The sequence below is a fragment of the Callionymus lyra genome, chromosome 9 (genome assembly GCF_982586985.1).
Source record: "Callionymus lyra chromosome 9, fCalLyr1.hap1.1, whole genome shotgun sequence".
NCBI classification, from domain to species: Eukaryota; Metazoa; Chordata; class Actinopteri; order Syngnathiformes; family Callionymidae; genus Callionymus; species Callionymus lyra.
Window position 1 is genome coordinate 25,337,273 of NC_141826.1, and position 26,751 is coordinate 25,364,023.

A 26,751-nucleotide genomic window follows, 5' to 3' on the forward strand; every position below is an offset into this window, starting at 1 on the left:
GAGAGAGAGAGAGAAAACGTTGAAACTACTCTGACGCAGGAACACGTTGCTAGAGTTTATTTATATATATTTGTAGTGAATTTAAAAGACTACAAACTGAGAAATATATTTATTGAATCAATGTGTAAAAATGTTATATTCAGTTATTTTTTCAAACGTCATCTTTGATTTTTATTTAATTAAATATTTAATGTTTTTGACTCGTTTTAACTGTGAATTCTGGACTTTTTTTAATCCAATTGTAATGATACCTATTTGACAAATGGTTGTAGGTTTGAAACCCCCCCGACAATGAATCAGCCTCCGACCTCTAATTGAACCTTGACCTTGGAGAGAAAAGTGTCCGCTCGGCACTTTCTGCTCTTGACCTCGAGGTCACGGAGCGAAGATAATGATTGACGACAAAATGAACATTGTTTTGTAGAAATCCTGCCTCGTAATAGACGGGGTTTGATTTTTATGAATTGTGTGTGCGTTTGTGTGTGTTGGTGCATGTGTGTGTGCGCATGTGTGTGTGTGTTCGTGCATGTGTGTGTGTGCGCATGTGTGTGTGTGCGCATGTGTGTGTAGAAGATGCAGGGAGGGGCCGAGGTGCACCGGAGAACAGATAAGGAAGTCAGAGTCAGTTTTAGGATCGACAGCTTCAGATGTTCTCCTCGTCCGGATCCCGGATCCTGGATCTTTTTTCCCGCGGTTCCGTCCACAGACCCGGTCCAGCATGAGCCTCCTGGGCCGGCTCCTCTCCCTGCAGCTGCTGCTGACCTGCGGCCGGACCGAGGCGTCCGCGGGAGAAGGCAAGAAGGTCTGGCTGCGGTCGGACTCTCAGGATCTGGATCAGTATTTCCTTCACGGGGAGTTTCCTCCTGGATTCCTCTGGGGATCCGGGACGTCGGCGTTCCAAACCGAAGGGTCCGGTAGAGCCGCGTCCGTCTGGGACCGTTTCTCCAACGGACCGGTCAGCGACAGCTACACCTACTGGCAGAAGGACGTGGACGCTCTTGAGTTTCTGGGGGTGAACTTCTACTCCTTCTCCCTGTCCTGGTCCAGACTGTTCCCCGACGGAGACGCCAGGAGTCCTCCGGACCAGGAGGCCGTGCTGCACTACGAGCGTCTCCTGGACGAGCTCCTGAGGAGGGGCATCGAACCCATGGTGACGCTGCATCACTGGGATCTGCCTCAGGCGCTGCAGGAGACCATGGGAGGCTGGAGGAACCGGTCCATGGTGCGGACCTTCACGGAGTTCGCCTCCTTTTGCTTCTGCTCGTTCGGAGGTCGGGTCAAACTCTGGGCGACCTTCCACAACCCGTACCTGGTGGCCACGCAGGGGTACGGCTCCGGTGCCCACGCGCCCGGAGACACGGGATCGGATCTCGTCGCCGCGCATCACATGATTTTGGTAAGAAATGACCTCAAAACATTTGTTTGGATAAAACATCTTTCAAGGTCAGATGTATCAGGATCTCTATGAAGATAGTTTTGAGTCTTTATTATTCAATCACAAGAAAAGTTGCTTCAATCAAAGAAAAAACACAAAAACAAATTCAAAACCTTGGTCGCCTCACAGCAGGAAGGTTGTTGGTTCACTTCCAGGCCGAGCCAACTTGTGACCTTACAGTTAGTTTGTTCTCCCCGTGTTGCGTGGGTTTACTCCGGGCACTCCGGTTTCCTCCCACAGTCCAAAAACATACAGAGGTTGATTGAGAACTTTGGGAAATTGTCCTTAGATATGAGTGTGTGTGTGAATGGTTGTCTGTCTTTGTGTGCCCTGAGACAGACTGACGTCCTGTCCAGGGTGTCCCCTGCCTCTAACCCTATGATACTGGGATAGACTCCTGTCTCCCCCGCGACCCCCACAAGGGATGAAGCGATTGAAAATGAATGACTATATTTACGACTTTTCTTCAATTATGTTTGATTAATATTATTTATTTTTCTAATATCACTTATATAACAGAAACAAATAAATAATCCATCACTTTTTTTGAATCTTAATAAACATTTGTTCATCCAAACAGTTTTTTCCCCGTTTTATAATACACTAATATTTATTAAAAAATGTTTTTTTTATTAATTATTAATAATTATTAATATTATGTTTTTTCAGAATATAACTAGTATTTTAGATACAAGTTCAAAGTTTCGTTTTTCTGGTTAAAATAAAGTTTTCCTTGTTTTAAAAAAAAAAAAAAACTTTTAATATACGTTTTGTATAGAATACTTACTGGAGTATTCCCATAAAAAAGTTATTGTATATATTTTAAATAAATATATAATGAATACACGTTTTTTTCTTGTTTTCGAAATGTTTTCTTGATTATTTTGTATGTATTTTTATTTTCTGTTCTTTCCACGTAGAACTTTTGATAAAATAACTCATGAAAATATTAACAATAAATATTTGTTTTTTTATTAACATCTTTAAACCACTTAAAGACTTGTTTTACTGTTAAGTAACTGAAGAGAAACACGTCGCAGTCTTTGCTGCGAAGCTTTAACGCCACAGTTTGTATTTCAGCCTCGTTGTGTACTTTGTCAGGATCACGATCATAACACCTTCACACACACGAGGTCAAAGTCCAGCACATCAGCAGATTTATGCTCCACTCAAGTGTGTGCGTCAGGAAGATACGACCGTGAATAATCGTCTCTTCCGGACCAAAGTAACTGCTTTTAAATCGTCTCACTTTCACATCGTTTATCGTCTCCATGTCTGCACTTGTGTCGACTCATCGAACATCAAACTGAGTAAATTGGTCGTTGTGTGTCGGGTGTGATTGACAGGCGCACGCTTCGGCCTGGCACGTCTACGACGCGACCTTCCGCCCGGTCCAGGGGGGTCGGGTGTCCATCGTGCTGGGGTCGCACTGGGTCGAGCCGCAGAAAGGCCGAGCCACCGACGACAACGTGGATCTGTGTCAGCGATCTATGGAGGCGGCGCTCGGGTGGTTCGCCGACCCCATCTTCCTCGACGGGGACTACCCGGACTCCGTGAAGACCGGCCGCGGGGACCTCCTGCCGGAGTTCACCCCAGAGGAGAAGCTGTGGGTGAAGAACACCGCGGACTTCTTTGCCTTGTCGTTCGGCCCGAACAACTTCAGACTCGGTCGGAACGTCGCGACCTTCGGGCAGACCGTGACGCCGGACCTGAGACGCATCCTGGCCTGGATCAAGATGGAGTACGGGGACCCCGAGGTGCTGCTGGCCGAGGGAGGCTGGTTCTCCGACGCCAGCGTGAAGACCGAGGACACTTTCGCCATTTACCTGATGAAGAAGTTCATCAACCAGGTGCTACAAGGTAGGACGTCCCCCTTGAAATGTTGTCCCTCGTGGTGAACGTCTTCCTCCGCAGCCGTCGAACTGGAGGGGGTGAAGGTGTTCGGCTACATCCAGTGGTCCCTCGTCGACGGCGTCGAGTGGAATTATGGCCACAGTGTCAGGAGAGGTCTTTTCTTCGTAGACTTCAGTCACCCAAACAAGACCAGAACTCCCAAAACGTCTGCTCTGTACTATAGAAGAGTCATTCTTGACAAAGGCTTCCCCAGACCTGAGCAACTCAGAGACGTCAACGGTTGTTTCTCCCGCGGGTTCCACTGGGGCGTCGCTGATTCCACCTTGAAGGTACAAAGCGCCACCGATGTCTTCTCAAACCTTAACTACGCATTTCTTTTCTTTCTCCATCCAGGTCAACTTCTTCCCGTTCTCCCCACAGTTCACCGATCCACATGTGTACAGCTGGAACCTGACGGGGGACGGATCTCTGCGTCCGGTACCGGGTGCGAAACTGACCACTCGCCGGGCCCAGTGCACGGACTACTTGGCTATTCGCAACCACCTCGATCTCTTTGCGTCCACCGGGGCCTCTCATTACCGCCTGGCCCTGAACTGGTCCATGATATTACCGTCCGGAGATCTCTCCCATGTCAACAGAGAAGCTTTGAGGTAAGACCTGCTCCATCAAACTTATGGATCACGATACGTCCGGGTCATGGTTAGTCAAGGGGTTCCAAAGCGAAGCAACTGTGTATGTAGAGTGTGTAGAGTCTTGGGATCAGAGAGAGCCGACGACCCTCTGTAGGTTTTAACGACCCTTATTATTCCTAGCGACCAGATGTATCTACGACACACACAGTGATCCAAACTCCTCCCATAGTTCTTTGCCTCGTACCTAGTGGGAAACATACTGGCTCTTCGGACCAACTCCTTGGAACTGAAGAAGCCTCTTAAAGGAGACGGGACACGTCGTCCTAAAAACTCTACTCAGTCCAGTTGCCTCGCATTGAAATAAAACGTTCCGCCGCTCCAACACGACGTCACTTCCCGTTCCGGTTCTTATGCTTCGCTTCGTGGAGAAAGATGGACAATCAAGAGTGTGTCACGGGTCGTTTATTCACCGCTCCAAGTCAAACAGAATTCAAGCTTTCCGATCGATCGGAGTCGCTTTCTCCCGGCGACTGTACAGGTCAATAGCCTCGGGCAGAAAAGGTCCCGATCTGTAGAAACATCGCTATATTTAAGGCAAATTTCCGGTCCGGAAGGTTGTCCCTTTCCGGTCAAATGGTTCTTTCAAGTTCCCTGTGTCCCGATCCCCCGCAGAGAGACATCCTGATTTGTTTTCTTGTAATCTAATCATTCAAATGTTCTCGGGTGGGGGTTTCCGTCTTTTGGCCCCCCTTTCCCGGGTGTGTCTTGCTTCGTTCTTCGATCAGTCAGGAGTGGAACGTTGATTGTGAATGTGTATTAAAAAGCTCTTAGATGAAGCGAGTAATTTATACTTTATATTTTGATTATCTTTTGGCATTAATTTAAGTATGGCGTATACGTATAGTGTATAATAATTTTAATTTAAACCATGAATTTCGATCTACATTCATTCCTGTTGTTCTCTGGAACAGATACTACCGTTGTGTCCTCACTGAACTGAAGAAGCTGAATCTGGAAGCCGTGGTTGTTCTTTACTACCCTAGTAACCGAGCTCCAAACATGGGTTTGCCGGCTCGGCTGCACGCCTCCGGTGGTTGGCTCAACAACGCCACGGTGGAGGCGTTCGCGCAGTACGCGGCGCTTTGCTACTGGGAGCTCGGCTCTTGGGTCCGATACTGGATCACGGTGAACGAGCCCAACAGACTTGTGAGCCTGTATTCTCTTGTAAGGCAGCAGCATCTGGTCGCTCACAACCTCCTCCGGGCCCACGCCAGGGCCTGGAGGCTTCACGAGAAAGAGCACTACTATCAACAGGGAACGATGGTGTCCCTGGCTCTCCACGCCGACTGGGCGGAACCCGCGAACCCGTTCCTGGAGTCGCACAAAACCGCCGCGCAGAGATTCCTTCTCTTTGAATTGGGTCGCTTCCTCGATCCGCTACTCGGGACGAGACACGGGAAGACACAAAGAGCAGGAGATTATCCGAAGGAGATGAAGGAATACATGGATGAAGAAGCCGTGAAACTCGGTCTCCCCGAGTCAGACCTTCCGTCTTTCACCGACTCGGAGAGGGAGGAGCTCCGGGGCGCCCTGAGCTTCATCGCTCTGAACCACTTCACCACACGTTTGGTGTCCCCGGCTCCACAGGCTCATACGAAACAACCCGCCAATCACGGCTGCGTGACCCTGTCGGATCCCACCTGGCCCACCTCCGGCACGGGTCAGGCGCTCGTGCCCTGGGGTCTGCGGAAGATCCTGAAATGGGTGACGGAGCGATACGGCGAGACCACTCCGGTGATCGTGACGGCGAGCGGGATCGACGACCAGGCCGCGGTGGAGGATAAACTCCGGCAACACTATCTCAGGAGTTACCTCCGGGAGGCCCTCAAAGGTAAGGTTTGTCGTCCAGGACATAATGTCATCATCCGGTTCTACACACAATTACCGCAGCGACAAGCCCTGAAGATCATAAAAGTCAATGCGAGGACAGATAAAAAGACGTGGTGTGAAAATACTTTGACCTTTATGGTCCTCGTCTTATAGACACAAACATGTTGTTCTACTGCTGCGCTGTACCTACAAAACAGTAGGTTAGGTTAGGTTAGGTAGAACTTTATTGTTTAGTACTGCTGAGTATTGGAACGATATCATGATACAGGGTCAACCATACGATATATTGCGACACTGTAGTAACAACGATATATAGTTTATTTGAGAAGAATACTAAGAATAGCAAATACTTGCTTCTCAAAATATTAACAAAAAATGTAACTTATATTAACAATGAAGTGCATTAACATCTGAAAGAACCTGGAACAACATGTAATATCCAGCATCTGTCAGTGTTTTTGTTTTTTTTAACTTTAAACTTAGTTTTAAAGAAAAAATTAGTTCAAACACCGGCTTTAAAATCTGAGGTTTAATTATTTTATCAATAATTTTTGGTAAAAAAAAAAAAAAAATCATTTGATCTGTGATTAACAAGATTTAAAGGTAAGTTAGTAAAGCATTTAAAAGTGTTGTGACTAAACTAAATGTGTTCAATGTGTCATCATTGATCGTCCTGAAGTTTGTGATCATTAAATTTGACGTATTATTGACGTCACAAACACGTCAGCCTTTATTCAACCAGTATTTAACACAAACTCTCCATTTATTGTATGAGACGACTTTCACGCGTCGACTGAATGTTTCTCTCGTCTCTACAGAACAGCAAAGTTAAATTCTTTGTTTTGATTTATCTTTTCTTTTTTCTTTCTGTTAGCTTCGCCTGCTTCACTGGCGCCGGCGCTTGACGTCAGCGCAAATATAGTTGTTTTTTTTATATATCTATACAGTGCTAATAATTACAATAAATAAAGTTCAAGGTTCAAGATTGTCTGTAGCAGGATTTGGTTTCGTAACAATCAGTGTGAAAATCTACCGCGACTGACAAGACGTTCAACAATATTAACATCCAACGACAGACGCGGCTTGATCGTTATTATTGTAAAATTAAATATTTGTTGCAGCATAACTCAACCAACTGACTTCACAAGCTATTTGTACAGTGATAGTTTCACCTAACAGTTCATTTTCACTTGTTTACTGCTCGTCATTTACAGATAAATCTGTTCTTTTTAGAGTTATAGACAAAAATGTTTGTTCATTTTGATGTAGAGACTGGAGCTCAGTTGTCTTCGTCCAAAAAGACACTTAAAAACATTCAAATACTGCTCGTCTGTAACGTCCATCTTGTTTTGAAGCCTCCACATGAGAAGAATTGTTTATTTTTAAATATATAAAGTAATTAAAATGAACAAACATTTTCGTCTATAACTTCAAAAAGGACAGATTAGTCTTAAAATAACCAGACATTAGTCCACATGAGGGTGAGTAGAAAATAACTAAAACTATCACTTTAATATGATCTCGCTACAGGACGGGATTTGGTCATTTGACAAACTCTCGCGATATTCGCTATGAAACGTACGACTTTGGCAACAGTGGCATCTGCTGGTCACTTCTGCGCACTGCAATAATAACATCCCCACTCTTGTTTTTTCCTTGTTTTCTAGCAAAGCTCATGGATGGAGTCAATCTACAAGGTTTCTACGTGTGGAAGCTTCAAGACGGACACACACCTCAGTTCGGCCTCTTCAGCTCCGAGCACCAGAGCTCCAGACCAAAGCAGTCGCTCTCCGTCTACAGAGATATTGTTGCTGAAGGAGGATTTCCTGCTCAGCACCAGACGTGTGGAACCAGAGATCGCCAGAGAACCTGCTCCACCTGCGCCTGGATGAAGAAGAATAAACCTCTGCTTGTCTTCAGTGCAGTGTTGCTTCTTGTAGCTTCACTCAGTGTGTTCGTCATCTTCTCCAAGAGATGCCAGAGAAGAGGTCGAAGGGTCAACGGCAGGAGAAGAAGACGAGGACGACATTTAACGTTTGGATGTTTACCTGCAGTCAGACACACACCGAAAGAAAGTTCTCCTCTTTAGAAAAACTATTTGTCGTATGTTTGCTGAAACTGTTTTTGTAAAATGTTTGTACAAATTAATATTAAAATAATAAATTAAAGTATGTGTGGATTAAAAACTATTGTGCCAACTTATCATTTTAAGAGTTTTTTTCACGACAAAACACAAGTAGAATTATTGTTCCATCTCTGGTTATTGTTTATATGATAGATAACAACGAATGTGTGTAAAGATCGGATCAGAAACTTGTATTTGCTGTGTCACTATGGAATAAAAGAATTAAATATGATAACTCACAAAATAAACAATAGAAAAACAGAACCAAACACCAAGGCAGCCATTCTGCTAGTAGTATGTATTGTTAGTATATTTTGAACAATTAAAACTTATTTTTAACAGGACATATATTTATAAATCCTATTGCCTTGAATATAATAGTAATATTTATTGTTATTCACTTGTTTTTATAGCGATATAAATCATTTTCATTAGCTTTTAGTAATATTAAGTTGCTAAAACTTCCCATTAATATTATCTCTATGAAGTTTTGGTTTAATTGGTCCCTGGTGTTTAAATATACATTTTTAAGATTAATTTTAACAGGTTGAAATAAAATAAGTTTAGATATTCCTTATATTTTTCCCACACGTTTGGTAAATTTTAGCAGCAGTTAACAAAAAAAAGATGAAAAATACTTACAACAGTAATGATGAAAATAAAATCAAGACAATTTAACTAAAATAATAATAAATATATAATAGTATAATTGTAAGTAAGAAAGTGGGGTGGGCATGTTATCAACACAAAGGAGCGTCAGAATCTCTCCTTCCTGCAGCACAGATGAACAATTTACAAATAACCTTTACTTACTTACATGTTTTGAAAGTATTGGATATTATACGATAAGAAAGTATGAACATGGTTTAATCACTAAAGTATATACTTAATATGAATATTGTTTTGATTGTTTAAGCGCTTTGTGACCCTGGTCTAGAAAATCGCTCTTTAAATATAAATGACTTACTTACTTACTAACAAGACTGACTTCAAAGCTTAATAATAATAATAAACAATAATGCATAAAGGTTGAGATGTATTATGTAAGGGTTGTGTATTCATTACTGACGTAACCAGGGCGTGATAGATACCAAGAGCTCTAATAAACTCTAAAAATATATATTTTAATCGACTTTATGAACAATTTATTTAATGAATTTTAAATGTTTATGGTATAAATGAATGTTAAGTAATATGACTGTGAAAGTGAAAACTGATGGACGCGATTCTAACCTAAACAAGTGACATATCTTATAAAAAGTGAGTCTAAAAAAGAAGCTTCTTGGTGTTTGTTATTCTATAAAGTAAAGGTCGTCCATTCTTACCGAGCTCTGACGTCATAGATGCGGCCAGTGACGGGGGCGACAACACGAGTCACATGACCTGCTCCAGAACTGCATGCAGTTTGCTCTTAAAATGTTTCCTCACTTCACGCCGCACTTGTACTGACATGACGGACCCGCGCTGACCCGGTTTTCGAAGACCTCGCCGAACCTCCAGGATCCACCTTCTCCCCGCCGGCGGCCGCTGTTCTTTCACCCGGAGAGGAGCCGAGCTGCCGCGGCCACGACAAGCTAGCTCGAGTCGGTCTGACGAGGCCCCCCAACACCGCAGCGCAGACCACCATGGCCAACATCGCAGTGCAGAGGATAAAGCGGGAGTTCAAGGAGGTGTTGAAGAGCGAAGAGGTTCGTTGTCGTTTCTCGGTTCTGCTCGTGATCCCGGTCCGTGTTGTGGACCGGGAGCTAGCGGGGGCTAATGCTAACAGACTGACGGCTAATGCTAACAGACTGACGGCTAACTCCGGGAGCTAACGCTGCACTGTCACAACAACCGGGGTCACTTAAGACGTTAAGATAAGAACGAACTTAAGGTTGAGTTTAAGGTGTTTGACACGAGAGACGACAGACTGACACGAACCACGTCATGAAGTAAGGAGTCGATAAAAAGTAAACTAAACGATGCTAACATGCTAACCAGGAAGGTGATGCAGGAAAACATCGATATATCGCGAGACTGTATCGATATTAATGGCTTCTTAAAAATATATTAATTTGCCTCTCAAATCATATTATATATGTGTGGTAGTTATTATGGTTTGTATTTAAATAAAGCCTGTGTTTATAGTAATGATAATAACAATATTTCTTAATATACAATCAACACACAAATATCCAAAGCTTTTGTTCATTTTTGTTTTGCGATTAAACTTCCGGCCGCTCTATTGCAGTAGTCGTTGCATCCTCCAAAGATACTTAAATCCAGCGAGATCATGGTCATGACTGAGGACGAGAGGATACAGTGACTCCGGCATCTTTTCAAGCTGATGTTTTGACATATTTTGGTTTGAAAACGAATGAAAACTGTTGATTTCGTCAAGAGTCATGTGGTCAGTAAATACTATAACACCAGAGTCAAGTACTGGACAATACTACACATATATACTTGTTACTACACTATCACAACACCAGAGGCAATTACTGGACAATTCTACACATATATACTTGTTACTACACTATCACAACACCAGAGTCAAGTACTGGACAATACTACACATATATACTTGTTACTACACTATCACAACACCAGAGTCAAGTACTGGACAATACTACACATATATATTTGTTACTACACTATCACAACACCAGAGTCAAGTATTGGACAATACTACACATATATACTTGTTACTACACTATCACAACACCAGAGTCAAGTACTGGACAATACTACACATATATACTTGTTACTACACTATCACAACACCAGAGTCAAGTACTGGACAATACTACTCATATATACTTGTTACTACACTATCACAACACCAGAGTCAAGTACTGGACAATACTACACATATATACTTGTTACTACACTATCACAACACCAGAGTCATGTACTTGACAATACTACACATATATACTTGTTACTACACTCTATCACAACACCAGAGTCAAGTACTGGACAATACTACGCATATATAGTTGTTACTACACTATCACAACACCAGAGTCAAGTACTGGACAATACTACACATATATATTTGTTACTACACTATCACAACACCAGAGTCAAGTACTGGACAATACTACACATATATACTTGTTACTACACTATCACAACACCAGAGGCAATTACTGGACAATTCTACACATATATACTTGTTACTACACTATCACAACACCAGAGTCAAGTACTGGACAATACTACACATATATACTTGTTACTACACTATCACAACACCAGAGTCAAGTACTGGACAATACTACACATATATATTTGTTACTACACTATCACAACACCAGAGTCAAGTATTGGACAATACTACACATGTATACTTGTTACTACACTATCACAACACCAGAGTCAAATACTGGACAATACTACACATATATACTTGTTACTACACTATCACAACACCAGAGTCAAGTATTGGACAATACTACACATATATACTTGTTACTACACTATCACTTTATATTTTATATCCATATTGTATCACCTACTCCAGTTGTTTGAAATGTTATCATAAAAACAATTTCACTTTTCAGATAATTTCAATCTCAAATACATCAAAGAATTGTTGATTTATAAAACGAAGTTGACACAATTCTTTTTGTTTTTCTAAGAATCCAAATAACTTATAGATGAGTAAGAAGTTTGAAGGTTAAAATCAACAGAATCAGAAGTTTTTGTTGACATTGTTGTAAGGATGTATTTGTGCTGGCATCACAGGATAAAAGAGTGAACAGATATAAATGAAATAAAAATAATAATCATTCATTAAATTAAAAGACAATTCATTCAATAATATTCATTATGCTGAAAGAGTTCTTGAAATGTTCTGGTGATGAAACGTCTATTTTTCATCTAAAGAAGCTAAATTAAAACAAATGCTCATCAGGCAAAACAAAATCATACAAACCTTTAACGATAATTTGGTGAGTAAAGTCCAAAATACGATACAAACCTGTCTGAGAACTTTAAAAAAAAAAATGTTCTGTGAAACAGAACCTTTTGTATGGTGACTCATCAGTGTCACATCGGGTCATGGAAGACGGGTCAGGATTCTTGCTATGTCTCAAATCGCATACTAGCGTACTCAAAGTTAGTATTTTTAGTGCGTCTCAATTCTTAGTATGCGAAATTTAGTGCGCCATGCACACTAAAATGGCGTACTAAAACGCCCACAAAACTGAGTATGGTTCGATGGAAACTAACCACCCTAAACGGCTCCATCTTAGTGATGTTTTAAACGGAAGTGACGTCATTTATTTATCGTGAATTTCTCTGTGAGATGTATAAAGTATCTATCTATCATATATTCATATACTTACAGGTGCATTTTCAGCAGCAGTAGAAGGATAAACACGTCTTCGCTGCTGATACCAGCTTAAATATCTCGCGAATATTTTGATTCTCATATTTTTTCTTTATTTCTTTTTCCAAACTTGCCAAACATGCTGCCAGCAGGTGGCGATAGCGTTCAAACAGCTGGTTGAAACCGTCGTTAAATAGAAGTAGAAGAAGAAGCTGTCGCGTCATTGCCTGTTGGTGTGTAGCAGCAGAGTTTGATTTGAGACATACTATCTGTGGAGGATTAGTTACTAGTTAGTACGTACACTATCCTGATGCATACTAACTTCTAGTATACTAAGAGAAGTATGTGATTTGAGACATACTATCTGTGGAGGATTAGTTACTAGTTAGTACGTACACTATCCTGATGCATACTAACTTCTAGTATACTAAGAGAAGTATGTGATTTGAGACATACTATCTGTGGAGGATTAGTTACTAGTTAGTACGTACACTATCCTGATGATACTAACTTCTAGTATACTAAGAGAAGTATGTGATTTGAGACATACTATCTGTGGAGGATTAGTTACTAGTTAGTACGTACACTATCCTGATGCATACTAACTTCTAGTATACTAAGAGAAGTATGTGATTTGAGACATACTATCTGTGGAGGATTAGTTACTAGTTAGTACGTACACTATCCTGATGCATACTAACTTCTAGTATACTAAGAGAAGTATGTGATTTGAGACATACTATCTGTGGAGGATTAGTTACTAGTTAGTACGTACACTATCCTGATGATACTAACTTCTAGTATACTAAGAGAAGTATGTGATTTGAGACATACTATCTGTGGAGGATTAGTTACTAGTTAGTACGTACACTATCCTGATGCATACTAACTTCTAGTGTACTAAGAGAAGTATGTGATTTGAGACATACTATCTGTGGAGGATTAGTTACTAGTTAGTACGTACACTATCCTGATGCATACTAACTTCTAGTGTACTAAGAGAAGTATGCGATTTGAGACACAGCATCTGTCAGCGTCAGAACACTTGGATCAAATGTACACGTGGACGAGATGAAGGAACAGTTTTCCTTGTCGTGCTGGAATAACTCGGACGGTTCGGCCGGAAAGTACTTGAGCGACAGTTGAAAGTGAAACTTGGAGGCGTTTGTTCCGCCGTCGTCGGCCTGACGTCCATGTTTACTCTGTCGCAGACGAGCAAAAACCAGATCAAGGTGGATCTAGTGGACGAGAACTTCACAGAGCTGAAGGGCGAGATCGCGGGACCTCCTGACACGCCGTACGAAGGTGGGTTTTCTTTCCTTGGAACAGTTAATATTCCTAATGTATAATTATTTTCCAGGAGGTCGATATCAACTAGAAATCAAAATCCCAGAAACGTATCCTTTCAATCCACCCAAGGTTAGTCACTCGACGTCCTCTTCTGTTGATACTGTGATCCAAACGTCTACTTTCTCTTCCCTCAGGTGCGCTTCATAACGAAGATCTGGCATCCCAACATCAGCTCGGTCACAGGAGCCATTTGTCTGGACATCCTCAAGGACCAGTGGTGAGATCCGGACTTAGGGTTCTGGGGGGTCACGGGTTGGATGAACGTGTGGTACCGTGTGTCTCCTGCAGGGCGGCGGCCATGACGCTGAGGACGGTCTTGCTGTCGCTACAGGCCTTGCTGGCGGCCGCGGAACCGGATGATCCTCAAGACGCCGTGGTAGCCAATCAGGTGAGAGACGTCACGTGACTTGTTTCGGTCACACTCGATTATATGAAACTGAAACGATGTGGAAGAGTTTCCTGGTTCTCGGGTGAAGACGAATGAACGAAAAGAAAAGCGGTAAAAAGGCTCGACTGATTCCTGACATGATTCGTGTCAAACCGGTTTTGTTGTTATTTTAAGGAAGTAAATCAGTGTCAGAATCAATTTAAACATTTAAAATGTTGAAACCTTCAAGTTTTTATTCAAATGGTCTTTTTTTAAGCTTTGGGTTATTTTTTAATGATTAAAATCAATATTTTATATGGAAACGTTTTCATTTTTAAACATATAATTGAAAAAAATCGAATATTTTCTTAACATTTATTTTTACATAGTTTGATATTTTAATTACAATAATTAAAAAATACGTTTTATAAATTCAATACTTTTAAATTCATCATAAAAATGTTGGTACAATTGTGTCACCAGACATTACCAGAAGAGAACCGAACTACCGGATCGATCTTTCAGACGATCGGTGCTCGATTGAATTGGTCTGGAGTGATTGAACCATTTTTATATCGTCTTACAAAAGCTATGAATTAAGTTTTATGGAATTTAGAAAATGTGTTTTTGAATGATTGGAATTGAACACTTTGTGTAAAAAGAATATTAAAAAGATCATTTTAAAAAGATTGTATTTAGTTATTCCCTCCAAAAAATGTCAACCTTTTTATTAGAGTAATGATTGAATAATTATGAATCCAAAAATAATTTGAAAAGTAAGTAAATTATATTTGTAGAGCTTTTCTAGACCAGGGTCACAAAGCGCTTAAACAATCAAAACGATATTCAATAAAAATAAATACTTTAACGGTCAAGATAAAACTGAGACAAACACAAGAGTCTCAGAAAATCAAATCAAAGTGTGTTGAGATTTTTTTTGAAGGAGTCAGTAGATCATCAAACACAGATGTTTCTTGAAGGAGTCAGTAGATCATCAAACACAGATGTTTCTTGAAGGAGTCAGTAGATCATCAAACACAGATGTTTCTTGAAGGAGTCAGTAGATCATCAAACACAGATGTTTCTTGAAGGAGTCAGTAGATCATCAAACACACAGATGTTTCTTGAAGGAGTCAGTAGATCATCAAACACAGATGTTTCTTGAAGGAGTCAGTAGATCATCAAACACACAGATGTTTCTTGAAGGAGTCAGTAGATCATCAAACACAGATGTTTCTTGAAGGAGTCAGTAGATCATCAAACACAGATGTTTCTTGAAGGAGTCAGTAGATCATCAAACACAGATGTTTCTTGAAGGAGTCAGTAGATCATCAAACACAGATGTTTCTTGAAGGAGTCAGTAGATCATCAAACACAGATGTTTCTTGAAGGAGTCAGTAGATCATCAAACACAGATGTTTCTTGAAGGAGTCAGTAGATCATCAAACACAGATGTTTCTTGAAGGAGTCAGTAGATCATCAAACACAGATGTTTCTTGAAGGAGTCAGTAGATCATCAAACACAGATGTTTCTTGAAGGAGTCAGTAGATCATCAAACACAGAGATGTTTCTTGAAGGAGTCAGTAGATCATCAAACACAGATGTTTCTTAAAGGAGTCAGTAGATCATCAAACACAGATGTTTCTTGAAGGAGTCAGTAGATCATCAAACACAGATGTTTCTTGAAGGAGTCAGTAGATCATCGAACACAGATGTTTCTTGAAGGAGTCAGTAGATCATCAAACACAGATGTTTCTTAAAGGAGTCAGTAGATCATCAAACACAGATGTTTCTTGAAGGAGTCAGTAGATCATCAAACACAGATGTTTCTTAAAGGAGTCAGTAGATCATCAAACACAGATGTTTCTTGAAGGAGTCAGTAGATCATCAAACACAGATGTTTCTTGAAGGAGTCAGTAGATCATCAAACACAGAGATCATTCCAAAACTTAGGAGCAACAGTCTGGAAGGATTTCTCTCCTCTGGTCCAGAAGTTCAGGAACCATCAGTAGATTCTGATCCACAGACCTCAGAGCCCGAGCTGGGGTGTAAGTCTGGATCAGATCACTGATGGAAGGTCTGACCATGAATAGATCTGAAAGTAAAAACCAGAATTTTAAAATGATCCTGAAAGAAACTGGCAGCCAGTGAAGAGTTTGAAGGAGAAATGTGAGTTCTTCTACTAGAGCGGCTCAGAATTCTGGCTGCAGAGTTTTTTGTGACACTGATTTACATCCGTACCTCGACCTCTCTGGAGCCTTGACGGGTCAGTGTTGGACTCATGTGACCCGTCGGCGTCGAAGTCATGTGACCACCATGTGCCTCTGATGTGTCCCCAGTACAAGCATTACCCGGAGATGTTCAAACAAACGGCTCGACTCTGGTCGCACGTCTATGCAGGCGCTCCCGTCTCCAGTCCGGAGTACACACACAAGATAGACAAGCTCTGCGCCATGGGCTTCGAAAAGGTGAGTCGTCCACGCCCGCGTCCTTCTCTTCGCCGCCTTCTCACCTTTCTTTCTCCGTCTGCTCATCAGAACGCAGTAATAGTCGCGCTGTCGTCGAAGTCCTGGGACGAGGAGACGGCAACGGAGCTGCTGCTCAGCAACTGAAGCTTCGCTCGTCCAGTTCCCGCCGTCGTCTCTGCGTCTCCTCCCCCTTTTACTGTGGACTCCGCCCCCTTCTCCGCCCCCCCCCCCCCACACACACACACACAAACACACCCCTCTGACACATCTGTCCGTCATCACCGGTTCACACTCCACGCTTCCGTCACTTTACTTTCTCCTCACTCAGCGTTTTTACTCTGTGGTACAATCAAAGATCCGCCCACTTCCCCCGCGAAGTTCAACCACCAAGTGTCCGAGAACGGCTCGTCCTCGCCTATGCAGTACATTTACTTTTTTTTCTTTCGGTTTGGTACCCGAGCGTCGTACTCGCGTCCACGTCACGATCCATGAATCAGGCTGATGTCAGATCCTCCTTCTGTCCCAGTCCCCCGGGGTGAACCAGCAGTCGTCACGAGCTGAAGGAAAACCTTTTCTTTTTTTTAAAAAAAAAAAAAACCTCGATCCTGCCAACGAAACCTTTTTTTTTTTTTAATCAATTTCTTTCCCCGACGAACCTTTAGCGACTTTTTTCTTTTTTGGTTTAAGTTGAAGCCAATAAACGACGACCGTTTTAACAGCCGATCCGAAGGTGAAAGCAAGTAAAAGAAACGGTTTCTTCACGCCAACAGATAATTAATTCATCTGTAAATAAAGATATTCAAGTCTGTGTTCAGAAGTCGCTCGTCGTTTTTTTTTTCTTCCTCGACTCGTCAAAGATGATCGAACGCTCGGAGGATGACGTGTCCGGACACGATGAAAACTCTGTAGTTCGCCTCCTTTTTAAATGGCAACATTCCACGATAGTTGCAGGACGAGGTTCGAGAGACGACAGAGCAGATCGAAGATCATTTTAGATAAATGTGGTTAGTGAGCTGTGTTGAGATTAAAAATGACAAACTTACATTAAATTAATTGGAGTTTCTAATCTCAAAATGAGAGGAAAACGGTGACTGGTTTGAAGATAATGGTGTAACAAGTGTGTAGTAAGTAATTTATATTTGTAGAGCACTTTTCTAGACCAGGGTCACAAAGCGCTTAAACAATCAAAACAATACTCGATAAAATATATACTTTAAAGATCAAGATAACACAGAGACAAACACGAGTCTCAGAGTATCAAGGAAAAGCTCCAATAAAAGTGTTGAGATGTTTCTTGAAGGAGTCAGTAGATCATCAAACACAGATGTTTCTTGAAGGAGTCAGTAGATCATCAAACACAGATGTTTCTTGAAGGAGTCAGTAGATCATCAAACACAGATGTTTCTTGAAGGAGTCAGTAGATCATCAAACACAGATGTTTCTTGAAGGAGTCAGTAGATCATCAAACACAGATGTTTCTTGAAGGAGTCAGTAGATCATCAAACACAGATGTTTCTTGAAGGAGTCAGTAGATCATCAAACACAGATGTTTCTTGAAGGAGTCAGTAGATCATCAAACACAGATGTTTCTTGAAGGAGTCAGTAGATCATCAAACACAGATGTTTCTTGAAGGAGTCAGTAGATCATCAAACACAGATGTTTCTTGAAGGAGTCAGTAGATCATCAAACACGGATGTTTCTTGAAGGAGTCAGTAGATCATCAAACACAGATGTTTCTTGAAGGAGTCAGTAGATCATCAAACACAGATGTTTCTTGAAGGAGTCAGTAGATCATCAAACACAGATGTTTCTTGAAGGAGTCAGTAGATCATCAAACACGGATGTTTCTTGAAGGAGTCAGTAGATCATCAAACACAGATGTTTCTTGAAGGAGTCAGTAGATCATCAAACACGGATGTTTCTTGAAGGAGTCAGTAGATCATCAAACACAGATGTTTCTTGAAGGAGTCAGTAGATCATCAAACACAGATGTTTCTTGAAGGAGTCAGTAGATCATCAAACACAGATGTTTCTTGAAGGAGTCAGTAGATCATCAAACACAGATGTTTCTTGAAGGAGTCAGTAGATCATAAACACAGATGTTTCTTGAAGGAGTCAGTAGATCATCAAACACAGATGTTTCTTGAAGGAGTCAGTAGATCATCAAACACAGATGTTTCTTGAAGGAGTCAGTAGATCATCAAACAGATGTTTCTTGAAGGAGTCAGTAGATCATCAAACACAGATGTTTCTTGAAGGAGTCAGTAGATCATCAAACACAGAGATGGTTCCAAAGCTTAGGAGCAACAGTCTGGAAGGATTTCTCTCCTCTGGTCCTGAAGTTCAGGAACCATCAGTAGATTCTGATCCACAGACCTCAGAGCCCGAGCTGGGGTGTAAGGCTGGATCAGATCACTGATGGAAGGTCTGACCATGAATAGATCTGAAAGTAAGAACCAGAATTTTAAAATGATCCTGAAAGAAACTGGCAGCCAGTGAAGAGTTTGAAGGAGAAATGTGAGTTCTTCTACTAGAGCGGCTCAGAATTCTAATTGTAGAGTTTTGTATGAACTGCAGACGCGACAGATCCTAGGCCACACAAACAAACTGTTACAATACTCCAGACGACAGTGACACCAGGATCCAAATACAAATGATTATAATACTAGTTGTTTATGAGTAAATATTGTCGCTGGATACAACAGTGTAATTAACTACTGGACTAAATGTCAACAAGAGCATCAGCGTCGTTGAGAATGACGTGATTCTCGGTTTCAAAACAGACACAGAAAACCTTGATTGTCGCTTCTCAGGCACGTTTGTGCGACCAGTGCGAGCAGCTGACGCCGACAGATGGTATTTTCAGTTTCATGTCGTGCTTCTTCAAGTCGCTCCAACAAACACTGGCTCGGATCCACGACCAGAAAACGCTGCCATTGGCTTTTCCTCGCTCATGACTCAGCAAAAACATTTTATTCTGACGTGAAAGTTTAAATTACATCATCAAACTAATCTTCCATGTTGTCAATAATAGCGTTTTTGCAACAACAAAAAATATAAGCAAATATTATATAGGGACACTTAAGAAGTTTCTTTATTATTCATTTATTACAAAGTTGTTTTAATTATATAAAAGTTTCCTAAATCAAAAACATTCTCAATGGAAACACATATTTACGAAAACATTTTTTCTATATTTCTAGAAAAAAAATTATATTCACAGAAAAAACAAGAATTATATTCACGATAAGAAAACATCAAATGAAAAAAAGTTTTAATCACAAGAAAAAACCCTCAAACAAAAATTGTATTGGTGAGAAAAAGATAAAATATATATATATATTTATATATATATATATTTACGAAAAAAACAAATTAACTTAATTATTCACAAAAAATAACGGTATCCTCTTGTCCTCAGTCATCGCAAGGATCTTGCAGGATTTAATTGTGACATGAGCTGCAGATGATGTATGACTGCTGCCATCTAGCGACTGTAAGTTTAATTGCAACACAAAAATGACACTTTAAATAATTATATATAAAACATTTTTATTTTAATACACTTTATTTACTTATATCACAAGAGTGTCTCAATACTTTCTTTTACCTCTACTCACTATTGACACTACGTGTCTTAATTCAACTGTAAAAAACCCGATATACCTAAATTTCTATTTTATTTTGTGTCTTATGTTATTTTCATTCTTTTATTCTGTACTGACATCCCAGAAAATTACAACACTGGCAATAAAAGTTAGCTTTAATTACAAAATATACAGTATATATATTTTTTAATTAAACTTATAAAAGTCGTTTTTTTTTTTAAGTAAAAGCCGATTTAAAAATTAGTTTTTGTTTGATAAAAGTTAAAATGGAATCAAAGTAGTTTTTTAATAAATAATAAATAAACAAAACTATCTTTATGGGACTATTCTTTTAAATAATATTGATGAATATTGATTCTAATTTTACTGTAATGTAGTATATTTAATTTTATGAATCTCTTTTTCATTTCATTCATGTTTATTCTGTAATTCTACCACAGCAAAAAACATGTGTTTTGTTTAGAAAACTGGCAATAAAAGTTTATGGTTCTGATTCTGGAAAAAAAGTAGCATTAATGGAAAAGAAAATTACATATTTTTTAATTGAAGTAAAAAAAAAAAAGTCAACTTCTATTGAAGGGAAAACCGTTTTAAATGTGTTTTTATTTCATAAAAATAAAGACTCAAAGTCGTTTTTAAATGTATAATAAAGAAACAAAACTACCTTCATAGGACGCAGTAGTTTTATAATATTGATTACAAATTACAACACTGGCAATAAAAGATGAATAAAAAAATCAAAAACGTTGCTTTTAAATTGAAGTTATAAAAGTCATTTTTTAATGACTTTTGAAAATCGTTTTAAATTAGTTTTTCTTTCATAAGAGTTAAAAAAAAGAATCAAAGTCGTTATTAAATAAATATAAAAAGAAAAATAAACTAACTTCATAGAACTCGGTAGTTTTATAATAATATTGCTTATAATGTCCGTGAACATAAACAGCAGTTCCATCCCCTTGCACTTGGGGGCGCTGTTGCTCTAACTGGACCGGATGAGAGGCGACGACAAAGAACAAGATCCAGTGGATGATCAGAAGATCAGATGATCAGACGGTTCGCAGGAGCAGAGATCGATTCAAGTATCGAAGCTCCTCAGCGAGGAGAACCTTTGGGTCCAGAACCGGGTCCACGATGCGAGCGTCCGCCTCCTGAGATCTGGATCATGGACTTCCCGGGTCACTTCCAGAACATCTTCCAGCAGCTCAACCAGCAGCGGCTGCAGGCGCAGATGTGCGACTGCGCGGTGGAGGTCGGAGGTCAGAGGTTCCAGGCCCACCGCGCCATCCTGGCCGCCTGCAGCTCCCACTTCAAGGCTCTCCTCGGCGACCCGGCGGGAGGGGCCGTGGTGACCCTTGACCCCGGCGTGGTCACCCCCGCGGCCTTCGCCACCCTGCTGGACATGATCTACACGTCCACGCTCAGCCTGCGCGCCTCTGACGTCATGGACGTGCTGCTGGCCGCGTCACACCTGCACCTGAACTCTGTGGTCAAAGCCTGCAAGATGCACCTGTCCAGGAGGAACTTCCCGTCCGCGCCCCCGGAGGGGTGGAGGTCGGTGAGCTCCTCTGGGGAGGTGGAGGTGAGTCAGTCTGGAGGAGCAGAGGAGGAGGAGCAGGTGGAGGAGGTCCAGGTCCAGTGGGTCAGGGATCGCCGGGAGAAGAGGAAACACCAGGAACGTACAAGCAACCGGAAGCGATCCTGCAGGTCACCGGAAGTGACGAGGAGCTGTTCTGAGGAGACTAAAGGTGTGTGTATATAGTGTAGTAACAATATAAATGTGTAGTATTGTCCAGTACTTGACTCTGGTGTTGTGATAGTGTAGTAACAAGTATATATATATGTAGTATTGTTGAGTACTTGACTCTGGTGTTGTGATAGTGTAGTAACAAGTATAAATGTGTAGTATTGTCCAGTACTTGACTCTGGTGTTGTGATAGTGTAGTAACAAGTATATATATATATGTAGTATTGTTGAGTACTTGACTCTGGTGTTGTGATAGTGTAGTAACAAGTATATATGTGTAGTATTGTCCAGTACTTGACTCTGGTGTTGTGATAGTGTAGTAACAATATAAATGTGTAGTATTGTCCAGTACTTGACTCTGGTGTTGTGATAGTGTAGTAACAAGCATATATGTGTAGTATTGTCCAGTACTTGACTCTGGTGTTGTGATAGTGTAGTAACAAGTATATATGTGTAGTATTGTCCAGTACTTGACTCTGGTGTTGTGATAGTGTAGTAACAAGTATATATGTGTAGTATTGTCCAGTACTTGACTCTGGTGTTGTGATAGTGTAGTAACAAATATATATGTGTAGTATTGTCCAGTACTTGACTCTGGTGTTGTGATAGTGTAGTAACAAGTATATATGTGTAGTATTGTTGAGTACTTTACTCTGGTGTTGTCATAGTGTAGTAACAAGTATATATGTGTAGTATTGTGGAGTACTTGACTCTGGTGTTGTGATAGTGTAGTAACAAGTATATATATATGTAGTATTGTTGAGTACTTGACTCTGGTGTTGTGATAGTGTAGTAACAAGTATATATGTGTAGTATTGTCCAGTACTTGACTCTGGTGTTGTGATAGTGTAGTAACAGTATAAATGTGTAGTATTGTCCAGTACTTGACTCTGGTGTTGTGATAGTGTAGTAACAAGTATATATGTGTAGTATTGTTGAGTACTTGACTCTGGTGTTGTGATAGTGTAGTAACAAGTATATATGTGTAGTATTGTCCAGTACTTGACTCTGGTGTTGTGATAGTGTAGTAACAAGTATATATGTGTAGTATTGTCCAGTATTTGACTCTGGTGTTGTGATAGTGTAGTAACAAGTATATATGTGTAGTATTGTCCAGTACTTGACTCTGGTGTTGTGATAGTGTAGTAACAAGTATATATGTGTAGTATTGTCCAGTGCTTGACTCTGGTGTTGTGATAGTGTAGTAACAAATATATATGTGTAGTATTGTCCAGTACTTGACTCTGGTGTTGTGATAGTGTAGTAACAATTATATATGTGTAGTATTGTCCAGTACTTGACTCTGGTGTGATAGTGTAGTAACAAATATATATGTGTAGTATTGTCCAGTACTTGACTCTGGTGTTGTGATAGTGTAGAAACAAGTATATATGTGTAGTATTGTCCAGTACTTGACTCTGGTGTGATAGTGTAGTAACAAATATATATGTGTAGTATTGTCCAGTACTTGACTCTGGTGTTGTGATAGTGTAGTAACAAGTATATATGTGTAGTACTGTCCAGTAATTGACTCTGGTGTTGTGATAGTGTAGTAACAAGTATATATGTGTAGTATTGTCCAGTACTTGACTCTGGTGTTGTGATAGTGTAGAAACAAGTATATATGTGTAGTATTGTCCAGTACTTGACTCTGGTGTGATAGTGTAGTAACAAATATATATGTGTAGTATTGTCCAGTACTTGACTCTGGTGTTGTGATAGTGTAGTAACAAGTATATATGTGTAGTACTGTCCAGTACTTGACTCTGGTGTTGTGATAGTGTAGTAACAAGTATATATGTGTAGTATTGTCCAGTACTTGACTCTGGTGTGATAGTGTAGTAACAAATATATATGTGTAGTATTGTCCAGTACTTGACTCTGGTGTTGTGATAGTGTAGTAACAAGTATATATGTGTAGTACTGTCCAGTACTTGACTCTGGTGTTGTGATAGTGTAGTAACAAGTATATATGTGTAGTATTGTCCAGTACTTGACTCTGGTGTTGTGATAGTGTAGTAACAAGTATATATGTGTAGTATTGTCCAGTACTTGACTCTGGTGTGATAGTGTAGTAACAAATATATATGTGTAGTATTGTCCAGTACTTGACTCTGGTGTTGTGATAGTGTAGTAACAAGTATATATGTGTAGTACTGTCCAGTACTTGACTCTGGTGTTGTGATAGTGTAGTAACAAGTATACATGTGTAGTATTGTCCAGTACTTGACTCTGGTGTTGTGATAGTGTAGTAACAAGTATATATGGGTAGTACTGTCCAGTACTTGACTCTGGTGTTGTGATAGTGTAGTAACAAGTATATATGTGTAGTATTGTCCAGTACTTGACTCTGGTGTTGTGATAGTGTAGTAACAAGTATATATGTGTAGTACTGTCCAGTACTTGACTCTGGTGTTGTGATAGTGTAGTAACAAGTATATATGTGTAGTATTGTCCAGTACTTGACTCTGGTGTTGTGATAGTGTAGTAACAAGTATATATGTTTAGTACTGTCCAGTACTTGACTCTGGTGTTGTGATAGTGTAGTAACAAGTATATATGTGTAGTATTGTCCAGTACTTGACTCTGGTGTTGTGATAGTGTAGTAACAAGTATATATGTGTAGTATTGTCCAGTACTTGACTCTGGTGTTGTGATAGTGTAGTAACAAGTATATATGTGTAGTATTGTCCAGTACTTGACTCTGGTGTTGTGATAGTGTAGTAACAAGTATATATGTGTAGTATTGTCCAGTACTTGACTTTTGACAAAGTCGTAACTGCTTTAATTCGTTTTCAAACCAAAATCACTGTATCCTCTCGTCCTCAGTCATGACCATGATCTAACGGTATTTATTTGTTCCTCTAGCTGTGGATGATGTAATACCTGCTGCCATCTAGAGGCCATAAGGTTAATTGCAACTCAAAAAGTTATATTTACGGAAAGAAACCATCAAAACAAAAATTATACTCACAAAAAAAAGTTATATTTACATAAAAACAACAAGAATTATATTTACAAAAAAAAACATTGTATTCCTGAAAAAACCCGATCATAACAACAATTATATTCATGGAAAAAAAAAGTATCCTCTCATCCTCAGTCATCAGAAGGATCTTGCAGGATTTAATTCTAACTTAAGCTGCGGATAATGTAATGACTGCTGCCATCTAGAGGCTAGAAGTTGAATTGCAACACAAAAAGTTATATTTACGGAAAGAAACCATCAAAACAGAAATTATAATTACGAAAAAACTAAAGTTATATTCACAAAAAAAAACAAGAATCATATCTATGAAAAGAAAACATCTAAACAACAAAAATTATAATAAAAAAAAAAAATTATATTCACAAAAAAACAAATAAAAACAACAAGAATTATATTTACGAACAAAAAAAAAAACAGCAAAAGTAATATTCACAGAAAACCTTTCAAACAAAAATTGTATTCCAGAAAAAACCCGATCATAACAACAATTATATTCATGAAAAAAAACGGTATCCTCTCGTCCTCAGTCATCAAAGGATCTTGCAGGATTTAATTCTAACTTGAGCTGCCATCTAGAGGCTGGAAGTTTAATTGCAACACAAAAATGAACAAACGCTGTAAATAACTTGTTTCTTTTTGTTAAAAAACATAAAACATATTTTTATTTGAATAACCTTTATTGAAATACAAACCATAACAGAACATGATTTGTTCAGTGTTGAACAAATACATCATGAACGTTCATCAATACTTTGTTTCTCCTCCAGACCAGACGTCCTTGAAGATCCACATCACGGAGGTCGAGGCAAAGTACGAGTCGGACGAGGTCCAACTTCCCAGCAGCAGCAGCTGTGGAGGAACCTGGGAGGCGAGTGGAGACGCCGAGGTGAAGGTGAAGGAGGGCGAGGAGACCAGGATGTTGGAGGTGAAGAAGGAGAGTCCAGATCCAACGCTGTCCCCGTCGTCTCCGCTCCAGGACTCCAGTCAGCTCCTCACAGCCGTGGACAGTCTCCAGGCCCAGCTGGGTCTCCCTGAGGGAGAAGAAGGTCTGGAGGGTCTCTCGGACCTGGCCTTCTCCTCCTTCCTCAACCCAGACTGTGTGATGGGAGGTCTGGGGGAGGAGGAGGGTCTGGCGGGTCTCAGGGCCGCAGCCGCTGCCACTGAAGCTCCCGGGGACTCCTCTCTGGTCCTGACCCCGGTCCCGCAGCTGGTCCCGGGTCAGAGTCCCGGCTTCAGCGGGACCCTGATCCTCCAGCCGGGGCAGAACTTCCTCCAGGTCCAGCTCAGCGGGGGAACGAACGCAGGAGCGTCGGGAGGAGGGACCGTCTTCCGCCGCATCGCCCCGAAAGCCAGACCCGAATCGGAACCGGACCCGACCCCGGAACCGGATCCTCCCTTCGTCAGAGCCTCGGAGGAGACGGTGGCCAAGTGCAAGAAGGCGGCCGCCGAGGACCTGGTCCTGCTGGTGGAGGGCGAGAAGAAGTACGCCTGCAGGATCTGCTCCAAGACCTTCATGAACCTGACGGACTGCAGGAAACACATCCGGGTCCACACGGGCGAGAAACCGTACCCGTGCCTCAGGTGCGGCAAACGCTTCAGCCAGTCGTCGCACCTGTACAAGCACTGCAAGAACTCCACGTGTCTCAGCTGGAGGTCGGACCCGACGCTGCAGGATCTGGTCTGAGGAACGTGAAGAACCAGTGACTTTAGTCTCAATAAATCTTTCTTAAATTAAGACCATTCGTGTCTTTAGTCTCATTTAAACACGCGTTTAAGGTGAAATTTGGTTAATATTCGGAATATTTTTGGTTAATAATCACAGTGAAGGCTTCGTGTTTCTTTACATTGAGTTTAAAATGCTTTTAAAAAAATTATATTGGCTTCGAAATTTAAATAATTGAATAATTGAAAATAAAATAAAACAGATTTTGAATAAGAGAAGTTAAAATATAACAATTATTGAATAATTGAA

General features: G+C 40.6%; 3 protein-coding genes across 3 annotated transcripts; all 3 read left to right on the forward strand.

The window, feature by feature from the left end:
* Positions 1-718: 718 nt before the first annotated feature.
* klb (klotho beta) lies at positions 719-7,928 on the forward strand. The gene is made up of 6 exons (XM_087798681.1): positions 719-1,396; positions 2,782-3,295; positions 3,350-3,618; positions 3,683-3,939; positions 4,893-5,812; positions 7,479-7,928. Exons 1-6 carry the CDS (start codon positions 719-721, stop codon positions 7,898-7,900), a joined length of 3,060 nt encoding a protein of 1,019 aa, XP_087654807.1. The 3' UTR covers positions 7,901-7,928.
* A 1,364-nt stretch (positions 7,929-9,292) lies between these two features.
* Positions 9,293-17,245, forward strand: ube2ka (ubiquitin-conjugating enzyme E2Ka (UBC1 homolog, yeast)). The gene is made up of 7 exons (XM_087799307.1): positions 9,293-9,624; positions 13,463-13,556; positions 13,612-13,670; positions 13,736-13,818; positions 13,890-13,989; positions 16,309-16,437; positions 16,507-17,245. Exons 1-7 carry the CDS (start codon positions 9,562-9,564, stop codon positions 16,579-16,581), a joined length of 603 nt encoding a protein of 200 aa, XP_087655433.1. The 5' UTR covers positions 9,293-9,561; the 3' UTR covers positions 16,582-17,245.
* Positions 17,246-20,656: 3,411 nt separating this feature from the next.
* Positions 20,657-26,514, forward strand: LOC148072437 (zinc finger and BTB domain-containing protein 5-like). The gene is made up of 2 exons (XM_087799061.1): positions 20,657-21,791; positions 25,547-26,514. The coding sequence occupies exons 1-2, from the start codon at positions 21,089-21,091 to the stop codon at positions 26,461-26,463; spliced, it is 1,620 nt and encodes a 539-aa protein (XP_087655187.1). The 5' UTR covers positions 20,657-21,088; the 3' UTR covers positions 26,464-26,514.
* Positions 26,515-26,751: the final 237 nt, after the last annotated feature.